Source organism: Paramormyrops kingsleyae, chromosome 14 (assembly GCF_048594095.1).
Source record: "Paramormyrops kingsleyae isolate MSU_618 chromosome 14, PKINGS_0.4, whole genome shotgun sequence".
NCBI classification, from domain to species: domain Eukaryota; kingdom Metazoa; phylum Chordata; class Actinopteri; order Osteoglossiformes; family Mormyridae; genus Paramormyrops; species Paramormyrops kingsleyae.
This window is the reverse complement of record NC_132810.1, coordinates 83282-95000: the sequence shown is the minus strand read 5'-3', so window position 1 is coordinate 95000 and position 11719 is coordinate 83282. Positions and strand designations below refer to the sequence as shown.

Here is an 11719-nt window from a genome sequence, read left to right as displayed (position 1 = left end):
CTGGGCACTGTGTGTGTGTGGGTTTGCATGGATCACATTTGATAAAATTGTCCCCAAAGTGCAGTAAAACACACACACACATACACAATAAATGTACCTTGTGAATTATCATAATAACCGTGGGAAAATTATTTTGTATGTAAGTATGTAAGTATTGCAATTAACAGAAAATATAATTTTTATGTTTTTAAATGGTAGTACTCAATTTTGGCTACCAGACAGCAGCATAAAATGTGTGTGTGCAGTAACAGGGCACTGTGTCTGTGTGTGTGAGCTCTAGCCGGGGGCTGTGTGTGTTTGTGTGTGCTGTAACAGGGAACTGTGTGAATGTGTATGAGCTCTGACCGGGGGCTGTGTGTGTGTGTGTTTGCTCTAGGTGGGCGCTGTGTGTGTGTGTGTGTGTGTGTGGGCTGTATCAGCACACAGTCTGTGGGTGTGTGTTCTTTAAGTGGGCGTTGTGTGTGTGTGTGTTTGCTCTAGGTGGGCGCTGTGTGTGTGTGTGTGTGTGTGTGTGTGTGTGGGCTGTATCAGCACACAGTCTGTGGGTGTGTGTGCTTTAAGTGGGCGTTGTGTGTGTGTGCACGCTCTAAGTAGGCACTGTGTGTGTGCGTGTGTGTGTGCGCGCGGGGTGTAGGGTAAACATATCCTTATGGGGACCGCTCATTCCTTTCAATGGGAAAAATGCTAACACTAACTATGACAACCTTAACCCCTACCCTGCCCTAACCATAACCATAAGTAACCTAACAAAATACAAGAGTTTTTGCATTTTTAGTTTTTTCATAGCAGTCACCGTTTTTTTTATAAAATAGACTTTTCCCTTATGGGGACCAGGAAACCGGTCCCCATAAGGGAAAAAAACGGATATGTATCACGTTATGGGGACATGTCCCCATAAGGATAGGTAAACCCGCTCGCTGTAACTGGGCACTATGTGTGTGTGTGTGTGTGGGTTTGCATAGATCACATTTGATATAATTGTCCCCAAAGTGCAGTAAAACACACACATACACAATAAATTTACCTTGTGAATTATCATAATAACCATGGGAAAATTATTTTTCTATTTTCTTGCTGCCATCTCCTGGCCGAATGTAAGTATTGCAATTACCAGACATTACTTAAAGCTTCTGCAACCTGAGAAATGCTTCCACAGGTGGCTGGGGCTTGAGTGTGGACCAATACGGGGGTGAGATTCAGCTAGGGTAGCATAATGCAGGTAGGTAACTATCACAGAAGTGTAACAGGACCGTTGCAAAACCATAACACACCGGTTAGAGGTCACACCGGTTAGAGGTCAGTCTTCCTCCTCTGTTGTGGGAGTCATTGTATTTGTATTTCTGTGAGGCATTTCTATGGATCAGCTGAGAAACAATAGACTTTGAGGTGTTTCTGTGGGTCATCTTCTCTATAATGACGTGCATCGCAGGGACTGACTAATAGCAGTGCCCCAAAGCCCTAGGTTGTTTTTACGGTTGACATGATTGAAAATGTTCCTGTTCTCTATCCATGAATGTAATGACTTCCTGCTTGGTGACACAGGAGAAGAAGACTGAAAGGGAAGCTAGGAGAAGGAGGGTGTGTGGGGTGTCGCCCTGTTAAGATCTACGAGGTCTTTGCTCCAGAAGGCCTCGACTTTGCAGGTAGGCAGCTATGTACCTTTAATCAGCTGTGCCAATTATGCAGAATCAATGACTTCTTGTGGTGTCCTTTGTTCCCCTTGATATGGCCTTCAGGATGCTGCAGGCAAGGTTCTGGACCACTGAACTATCATGTCCCGGGAGGAGGAGATCATTACCCTGCAGCAGTTCCTGCGTTTCGGGGAGACCAAATCCATCGTGGAGCTCATGGCTATCCAGGAGAAGTAAGGCCAGGCCATCGCAGTGCCCTCATCCAAGACTGACTCTGACATTAGGACTTTCATCGAGAGCAACAACCGCTCTCGTAGCCCCAGCCTGCTGACGCACCTCGAGAACAGCAGTCCCTCCACTATACACCACTTTGAGAACATCCCCAACAGCCTGGCCTTCCTGCTTCCTTTCCAGTACATCAACCCAGTGTCTGCCCCCATGCTGGGTCTGCCCCCAGATGGGCTCGTGCTGGAGCAGCCAGGTCACAGGCCACAGGACTCCAGTCTGCCAAACCCAAGCGACCCCAACGAGAGCAGTGAGTCGGAGGTGTCTCTCTCGCCGTTCCGCAATGGGCAAAGCCCAAGCCTGGGGGACACCGGTGTCACCGTGGCGATCGAGCCTAAGCCTGAGCCTGCTAGCGTAACAACCATCTCCCCGAACCCCACCTCTCAGCAGCCTCAACAGCAGCAAGTATAAATGCAGCAGCAGCAGCCGGCTGGACTGAGTGAGCAACATGCATTTGTCAAGAGTGAGCAAGCTAAGAGCATCATTACCTCGTCCTTCTCCTCCAAGATGCACCGCATGCGGCGCATGGGTTCTACCTCCCACAAGAGCCGAGTGTGCTGCAACGCATGTGGCAAGACCTTCTATGACAAGGGCACCCAGAAGATCCACTACAATGCTGTGCACCTGAAGATCAAGCACTGCTGCACTATCGAGGGCTGCAACATGGTGTTCAGCTCCCTGCGCAGCCGCAACTGGCACAGCGCAAACCCTAACCCCCGACTACACATGCCCATGTTGAGGAACAACCGTGACAAGGACCTCATCCACTCCAGCGTTGGCTCTGGCACATCTGTCATCTCCAGCACCAAAAGCAGTTTGACTCTGACCAGCCCGGGACGGCCACCTCTTGGCTTCATTACCCCACCGCTCGAGCCCATGCTGCAGTCTCCCCTGCAAAGTTCTCTGATCTTCCCATCCTTGAAATCAGTCCAGCCAGTACAACCGGTACCCCCATTCTATCGTGCGCTGTTGTCCCCTGGGGATCTTGTCAGTTCACCGGTCTCCAGCTCCAGCTCCATACTCCCTCCGGCCTCTAACAACACGTCTCTCATCGAGCAGCAGGCCTCGGCCCCTGGTTCCCACAATCCTCTAGTGGCCGAGGCAGGGCTTGTCAGCCACAAGCTGCCTGGTACTGGCATCCAGGAACATTCTGTTGACCCCACACCCAAGAAGAAGCCCTGCAAATCCAGCATGCCAGTGAAAATTGAGGAGGTGGTCATCAGCGTGTCTGATGTGTTCGACGACAAAGAAGAGGAGGATGAGGAAGGGGGCAGGGTCCTGAATGGAATGACTAGCACCCAGGGATGCCACCATCCACATTCCCATCTTTACAACAACAGCAACCACAGTGGGGGCAGCAGCCAAGCATCTCCCAGCCGGGATGAGGTGAGCCCTGGGCTGGCACTGAGGAGCATTCTCCAGCTGGAGCAGGATGAAGCTCGGACTACCAGCGAGAGGTGGAGGGGGCCATCGAAGGGGAGGGCGGCTCAAACAGGGCAGACTGGGTGAGGGGTGGTGTCAGGGAGGGGTTCCCAGAGCTGCCAGGCCAGGGGGTCGACCCGAGTGCTGTCCTGTGCATACTGTGCCACAAACCATACAGCTGCAAGGGCACTCGCTTCAAGATGGTACATCTGCGCCAGATGCAGCGCTGCAAGGTTCCGGGCTGCAGCCTCACATTCTCCTCGACGCGGAGCTGCAACCAGCACAGCCAGAACCCCAGCCTGTGCCGGCACGTGGCCGAATGACTGCCCCCCACCCCCAGGCCTCTTACTTTCACTCTGTACTTGTGGAAGTCTCTAGAGATGCTTGGATGGGTAGCTCTGCTGCTGCTGCGTCCCTGTGGCCCCAACACGTCCTGCCGCTTCCATGGAAACCCTCGTCCATCTCCAAAGAAACTGTTCGGACTCTTCTTTTGTGACTGTTGCTCGCAGTAATGGTAGTAATAAGAAGAGAGCCTTCTCAGTGTATTAGTGTAATAATAGCTTTTAAATGATCCATTAACAGAGCATGACAGCCTCATCTGTAAATAACATCCCAGAGGGTTCTTCATGTAAAAAATGTACTGAGGGTGTCAGTGCCCATGCTGGTTTCATTTCATGGCACCTCCAGCTCTCAGACTGAAGGAAAATATAGCCTCTAGCTCATTTGATTTCTTTATTTTCACTTTGATGCACACTTCAGATTAAAAAAAAAAAGCTCAAATTCTTTTATAAATGTACCAATGCAGAGAAGGCCTGCATGCTTTTGGCTTCTGAACATATGATTTGTTCTTTGTGTTGCAACATTTGTATGTTGACCCAGTCTTGCACTTTTCAAGTGTACAAGGGGATGTGTAATATTTTGTGTCTTGAGGTCACCTCCCTCTAAGGTATTTTAAGAAAATGCTGAAATGCTTGTGGGTCCCAGATACAGAGAATGTGTGGCTCCTGAGCTGATGACCTGATTTTCTGCTTTCCATTTGAAACAACCATTGAATCTTAGCGCAATAGCAGATAAGCAGAATAATGATAATCTCTGCTTTTAGCTCTCGTAAGAGCAGCCCAAGTGCTGTTCAAGGTATTGTTCAGAGGTGTTCCCAGGGAGTGATCTCTGAGGTATCATCCAGAGTGTGATATCCAAGCTTAGTTGTTACTTCATTAATGTTCCCTCCAGAAGTTGACAAAATTTCTGTATCTCTATATTATTTACATTTTAATGCTTCATTTAAGGTGATCCAGGTGCTTTCTGAAGACTGCATAAATCAAGCATGTATTTGAACTTAACTGTGATGAAAAACAAATGAAGTGTTTTCATATTTCAGGCTGGAGACACAAGTGTAAGGCACGAGTTTTAAGTTTGCTCTCCAGAAAATCTGGCCACAAGTCACTTTGGGTCCTCACTTAGTGTTCTGATGTGCTGTACCGTCATGAGTGGTGCATAAGTATGGGTAGCCACTGGAGACAAACTTCACCAGATCACCAGCGTTTGGATGTACGTTGTATCTGTATGAATTTTGGTGTAGGACTGCAGCAGTAACTTAATGCCAGTCATTATCATGGCCACCTGCTTGCTGCGTATGAAGGTGTAGGTGCCGCATGAGGCTGCTGTAGTGACGTCCCCGCTGTTGTTATGAGTGCAGCTGTGCAAAGTGGAAATGAAGCCCAGCCCCCCCCCACACCCCACCTCACATACGTAATACTCTTGTCTTAGACTCCCTGTCAAATATTTATTTAAAGGATTGAGGACACCAACAGTGATTCTACTTTAATTAAAGTAAGCGAATTAAAGTTTAAGTGTGGTAGAAAAATTATAAATCAACCTCTCTGATAACACATTGACATATTGTCCCTGAATCACTGCAAATACATGGTTAACATATGATTAGTATGGTTAACATGATTACTTATGCGATCAATTGCGTAACAACAACTACTTTATTAAGCTATAACTTTTTGTGCACCAGTTGGGGCGGCTTTGAGTCTCTTCCTGCAAGTGGTTTCTCCCCCCCTTTGCTCCACTGTCTGCCTCTCCAAGGTCCGAGCTTCTGCAGAGCCAACTGCAGGCAGCTATCACAAAGCGAGGTCACACAGTATTCAAAATAATCTCTTCTTGCCTAAGGCCTAAAACATAACAGACCCAATATGCCTCCCCTCCCAGGCCTACTAATGTCCAATTTTACTTCCACACTTCCCCCTTTTGAACACGCGAAATCCACAGCGTAGTAATACTCCAGACAAAAGCGCAGCGGGGTGATGGGCGCTGGCGGCGGTTGGTTGGCCACGAGTCACCAGCAGAGTTGGCGTCGCTGGTCATATTCATGACAACCTGGGGCTGTGGTTCATAGAGCCAGGCAGGAAGGAGAGGATCATCCCCATATGGGTAAGGGGAAGCCCGCCCATAGGGCGCCCGGGGTTAGCGACTGGGCCGAATTAAACAGACGGAAACACACAGTCTCATTCACAGGGATGACAGCCAAGCCATCCTCAGGCAGGGTCTTCCCCTTCGCCCTCACATGTGTGTCCGATGGGTCCTCAGCCTCCCTTGCTCTATCAGCAGCCCATGTGATAATTACCTGGGCCAAACAAACCCATCCCTCACCTGTACTATTCACGCCTACTAGCAAATGAACTGTAGTGAAACCTCAGTGATTGGACTCATCAGCCTGAGTCAGATAGAGGACTGGATTGTTCCCAGCAAACTCTTGTTGTAATCGGTCATGTGTGGCCTTAAGGGCCTCCTCCACTGCCCGCGACTTAACATGTATGTAATAGTTTGGGGTCAATTTCTTTTCTTCTTTGCTTAAAGGTTTTCTACCTGACTACGTTATCTGGTGGCAACATTGGTTACCTTGCTGAGATCCAAATAAAAGGAAAATAAGGATAAAAGAAATAGTGGGTTTGCTTAGTCTGTCGAGTGGAATCCAGTTATACCTCCAAGTGGATGTTGTTATTCCTTTCAAGTTTGGGAAATTGCACAAAAGAAAAAGGGACAACTTGACAAGCACTTAGGTAGGCTGTGATCATAAAGGGATGGACACGGTCAGCGGCAGCACTCAGGTATACTGTGGTCATAAAGGGATGGACACGGACAGCAGCAGCACTCAGGTAGGCTGTGGTCATAAAGGGATGGACATGGTCAGCAGCAGCACTCAGGTAGACTGTGGTCATAATGTGATGGACATGGTCAGCAGCAGCACTCAGGTAGGCAGTTTTCATAAAGGGATGGACATGGTCAGCAGCAGCACTCAGGTAGGCTGTGATCATAATGTGATGGACATGGTCAGCAGCAGCACTCAGGTAGGCTGTGATCATAATGGGATGGACACGGTCAGCAGCAGCACTCAGGTAGGCTGTGGTCATAAAGGGATGGACACGGTCAGCGGCAGCACTCAGGTAGACTGGTCATAATGTGATGGACATGGTCAGCGGCAGAACTCAGGTAGGCTGCGATCATAAAGGGATGGACATGGTCAGCAGCAGCACTCAGGTAGGCTGTGGTCATAAAGGGATGGACATGGTCAGCAGCAGCACTCAGGTAGGCTGTGGTCATAAAGGGATGGACACGGTCAGCAGCAGCACTCAGGTAGACTGGTCATAATGTGATGGACATGGTCAGCGGCAGAACTCAGGTAGGCTGTGATCATAAAGAGATGGACACGGTCAGCAGCAGCACTCAGGTAGGCTGTGATCATAAAGGGATGGACACGGTCAGCAGCAGCACTCAGGTAGGCTGTGATCATAAAGGGATGGACACGGTCAGCAGCAGCACTCAGGTAGACTGGTCATAATGTGATGGACATGGTCAGCGGCAGAACTCAGGTAGGCTGTGATCATAAAGAGATGGACACGGTCAGCAGCAGCACTCAGGTAGGCTGTGATCATAAAGAGATGGACACGGTCAGCAGCAGCACTCAGGTAGGCTGCGGTCATAAAGGGATGGACACGGTCAGCAGCAGCACTCAGGTAGACTGGTCATAATGTGATGGACATGGTCAGCGGCAGAACTCAGGTAGGCTGTGATCATAAAGAGATGGACACGGTCAGCAGCAGCACTCAGGTAGGCTGTGATCATAAAGGGATGGACACGGTCAGCAGCAGCACTCAGGTAGGCCGCGGTCATAAAGGGATGGACACGGTCAGCGGCAGCACTCAGGTATACTGTGGTCATAATGTGATGGACATGGTCAGCAGCAGCACTCAGGTAGGCTGTGGTCATAAAAGGATGGACATGGTCAGCAGCAGCACTCAGGTAGGCTGCGGTCATAAAGTGATGGACATGGTCAGCAGCAGCACTCAGGTAGGCTGTGGCCATAAAGGGATGGACATGGTCAGCAGCAGCACTGTTCAGTCAAACAACGTAGGCTGTTACGATCTAATGGGTGTGGTATCGCTTGTGACGTCACGCATGCGACGTAGCAGGAAGTAGGTTCTCACCTAATTGGAGTTTGGAGACGCGTATAAGAAGCCGGCTTGTAGGTTGGACTGTTTCGCCGTTCTGGAAGACTGTGCAGAAGAACAACATCAGAGACTGGAAAGGCAGACGGTAAGAAGAGGATTTTATTTTTATATTGTGAGGTTTACTGTTGCTGCCGGTGAAATCTGCAGTTGTGGCTGATAACTGGTGGTTGTAGCGGTTCTCTTAAGGCATAAGTTGAGCGACAGCATTATGAGTTTGGTTTGGTGTAATTGTTGGCAATTTTTGCTCCGGTTTAAATATGAAAGGACGCTGGTAGTATAAAAAAGCAGGTACGTTGTTAACGGCGAGATGCATACAGAAATTTAAGATGAGTTGAAGGTGTCTCATGTGTCGGGTGGAAGGTATTTATTGTGTAATATGAATATAATGTGTATCACTATCTTCCTACCGGGATGTTGTTTTAGAAGGTGTTTAACTATTCAAATGAAATAATTTGTGTAATAAGTGTAGCGCTATAGTTAAAAGTATAGTTAAATGTAAGGCTGCACGATTTGGGGAAAATATTGAATCGCGATTTTTCTGACAGAAATTGCGATTACGATTTGATTTGCGATTTAATTTTTTTTATGTCAAGCGCTCAGTTCAATATTCAGTGTGTAGTAATTTTAAAACATGACGCAGCATGAGGACATTGATCAGTATTAACTGGTCTACGTTCTAATGCAAGGATGAGAATTTAAAGATGTGATGTGTCAAGTTAAAGTAATAATGAAAACAATTATAATAATGGTCCATAAGCATTTCATGCTTTGGACCCTTAATTATAATATCAATATATTATAATTATTATTATAACAAAAATAGCGATCTTGCAGGTAACGCTTATTACCCTCCTAATAACACTAGAACCGCCTTTTCCCACGCCAATGAACAAGCAAGAACTACTTCGGTGTATGCAGCCCTTTTGTTTGCGCTATTGTGCTGTTAGCTGCTGTTAACACTAATAGCACTGAAAAACCCGTAATGTTCACAACAGAGTGGCTGTTCTGTCCTGAAACCGTAAAGCTGGAAACGTTAAAACGTAGTATGCATTTTATAAAATGTTCAATAAATAGAAGTCGTTTATTGGTGATTTCATGTTGGTCGAAGTTTCCGCTTTTTGACAACTGTATACGGTTATTTTCCTATACAAATCAATTCAGGTGAAACAAAAAATGTAGGCCTACGTGTTCATGGTTGCAAACTTTCAGACTCTCACGCAAGAAATCTTACGGCAAATCTATATTCCATTCTGACCTTAAAATTAGCTGCATCAAAAACGTTACGGCAGTTTGCAATCCCTACAGACTATTTACAAGGTAATACAACTTACATACATGTAAATGTGTGTGCAGAACAGAGAACAGAAAATCTCACTCCATGCAGCTGACCAAAGTTGCCAACCCTGCATTTTATTTTAAATGAGGTAAAATTCAGTTTTCGACTGAAGCAGCTTATCATTCCTTTGCTTTGTTACTCGGACAAATGCAAAACGAATGATTAAACATTATATGCGTCTCTTTTTGTATGTTTTCTAAATAAGACCACGTGCCCATACCCAACTGTAATAGCGATTAAAGCGATCTATTTTAGTATCTGTTAAAGCAAGACTTTTATTTTATTACTGTTGTTGGAAACACTTAAATTTAATAAGCCCAAAAAACATATTACATAAACACGACTGTATTGTGGGTTTCACGGCTTTTTTGGAGGTCACCGACTCCGCTGCTGAATTACTGACTGTCTCGTTGTTTGGATGAGTTAGGGTATACTAATGCTATTGCTTATTAGCAAAAACCAAAGGTATGATACGCTGAAGAATATTGCAATTGGTGTTTAAAAGGAGCTCGCTGGTTCTATTGATGATAGGACCTTTCTGAAACAATCTCGGACCATGAAATAGGAAGGCAATTCACTTATAACTCAGCAGCGGAATCACTATTTTTCCGCACCGCACCAGTGAAATCTGCAGTTGTGGCTGATAACTGCAGATTAACTATGGTGGTTGTAGAGCGACAGCATTATGAGTTTGGTTTGGTGTAATTGTTAGCAATTGTTGCTCCGGTATAAATATGAAAGGACGCTGGTAGTATAAAAAAGCAGGTATGTTAACGGTGAGATGCATACAGAAATTTAAGATGAGTTGAAGGTGTCTCATGTGTCGGGTGGAAGGTATTTATTGTGTAATATGAATATAATGTGTATCACTATCTTCCTTGTTTTAGAAGGTGTTTAACTAACTATTAAAATGAAATAATTTATTTAATATGTAATGTGAATATTTGTATGTGCATTTGCTAGAGTTTGATGTCTCGAGACCGGTCTTTTATGCTGTCTTGGTCTTGTCACGGTCTCAACGGTCTATTGTCTTGGTCTCGGATCCCTCTGTCTTGGTCTTGCTGTCTCAGATCGACATAGTGGTCGGGAGATTTGGAGCGAATAGTATCCATGACACACAACGTAAGATTCGATAATGCAACATTATTATTATTTCGCCTTTGGCGCCCTTCAAATGCAACCAATCAATGACATTCAGACATTGACGCTCATCCAATAAAAATTCGCGTTATACGCGCAAAATAAGTGTAAAATAGGAGGAACAAGTGTAAAAAGGGGCAACGACAATAGAGCCCGACTGATTTATCGATATTATCGGCCGATATTAGGCATTTTCCAAACTTTCGGTATCTGCATTTATAATGGCCGATAAATGAATATTTCAAAAATAGAAAAACGGACGAAACACCCTTCAACCATGTCATGAGTGTTGGCGTTGTATAGTTTGTCCACCAGAGGGCCGTCCCTGTTGGCAACACTCGTGTATAACGCGCCACACATCCTGCAACCTGCTGATCCAGCCTGATCCAGTCGGGCAGAGAGAACCAGTTATCTGCGAGAGATCATTGGTGAAGTGTGTTCATGGTGAGTTGGTCACGAGACATACATTGCTTGAATAACAATTAAAAGAACATCCCCATCAGTTCTCTTAACTCAAATAAGCATGACAAAATTCGTGATTGCCATGTCCAGTTTTGCTGCTGTTAAATAAGCCGAGAGTGAAGCGGAATTAGCTAGTAATTACGTTACGTTTTACAGTGTAGTTGACTGACTGTCCTTTTAACTTTTGACAATGAGACTGAAGTATTTCTTTAATAGCGTGACAGTTATAGCAGTGAGACGTATCATCTCTCCTTGTCCTGTTGTATTGAAAATGTATGTTTTACAATTTGCAGTATGACGTTATCCATTGCTAAATTATGGCTCATCATAGACTAGCTAACCACAAAGCTAGCTAATGCCACTTTCAGTGGAAGACCGCTAACGTTAACATTAATGAGCTTGGAAACCACAACAAACTTATTCTACCTAAATAAAGTAATGATTACTGTATTTATAACTAGCATATCTCTAGTTACAGTCCCTGCATTGTAAAATGTAAGTTAGATATTTGCGAGGAGTGAACATTTAGACATAGAGAAAAAGTATCAAACGTAGCTTGTGCATAAAAGTTAGCTTTTCTTTTACATGTGTGTGAAATCCAATGACGCCAAGTGTGCGTTGCAGACTGTCATTCAGCCGTAGCATTAACGAGTCACATAATTGATTTAGATCGCTAAATAGTAGGTTTTGGACGTTTTAGAACGTTAGTTTTGGACATGGACAGCGGCAGCACTCAGGTAGGCTGCGGCCATAAAGGGATGGACACGGTCAGCGGCAGCACTCAGGTAGGCTGCGGTCATAAAGGGATGGACACGGACAGCGGCAGCACTCAGGTAGGCTGCGGTCATAAAGGGATGGACACGGACAGCGGCAGCACTCAGGTAGACTGCGGTCATAAAGGGATGGACACGGTCAGCGGCAGCACTCGG

General features: G+C 45.9%; 1 protein-coding gene across 2 annotated transcripts; it reads left to right on the top strand.

The window, feature by feature from the left end:
* Window positions 1–1630: 1630 nt before the first annotated feature.
* LOC140577625 (zinc finger protein basonuclin-2-like) lies at window positions 1631–6275 on the top strand. Of its 2 annotated transcripts, none has more exons than XM_072698983.1 (2): window positions 1631–1643; window positions 1737–6275. In XM_072698983.1, the coding sequence occupies exon 2, from the start codon at window positions 2328–2330 to the stop codon at window positions 3423–3425; it is 1098 nt and encodes a 365-aa protein (XP_072555084.1). In that variant the 5' UTR covers window positions 1631–1643; window positions 1737–2327; the 3' UTR covers window positions 3426–6275. The 2 variants fall into 2 exon arrangements, with proteins under 2 accessions (XP_072555084.1, XP_072555085.1); XM_072698984.1 differs by lacking the exon at window positions 1631–1643 and having other exon boundaries at window positions 1742–1864; window positions 2046–6275.
* Window positions 6276–11719: the final 5444 nt, after the last annotated feature.

Coding starts and splice junctions, on each gene's coding strand:
- LOC140577625 (XM_072698983.1), top strand. CDS start 2,328: ATGCAGCAGCAGCAGCCGGCTGGACTGAGTGAGCAACATGCATTTGTC.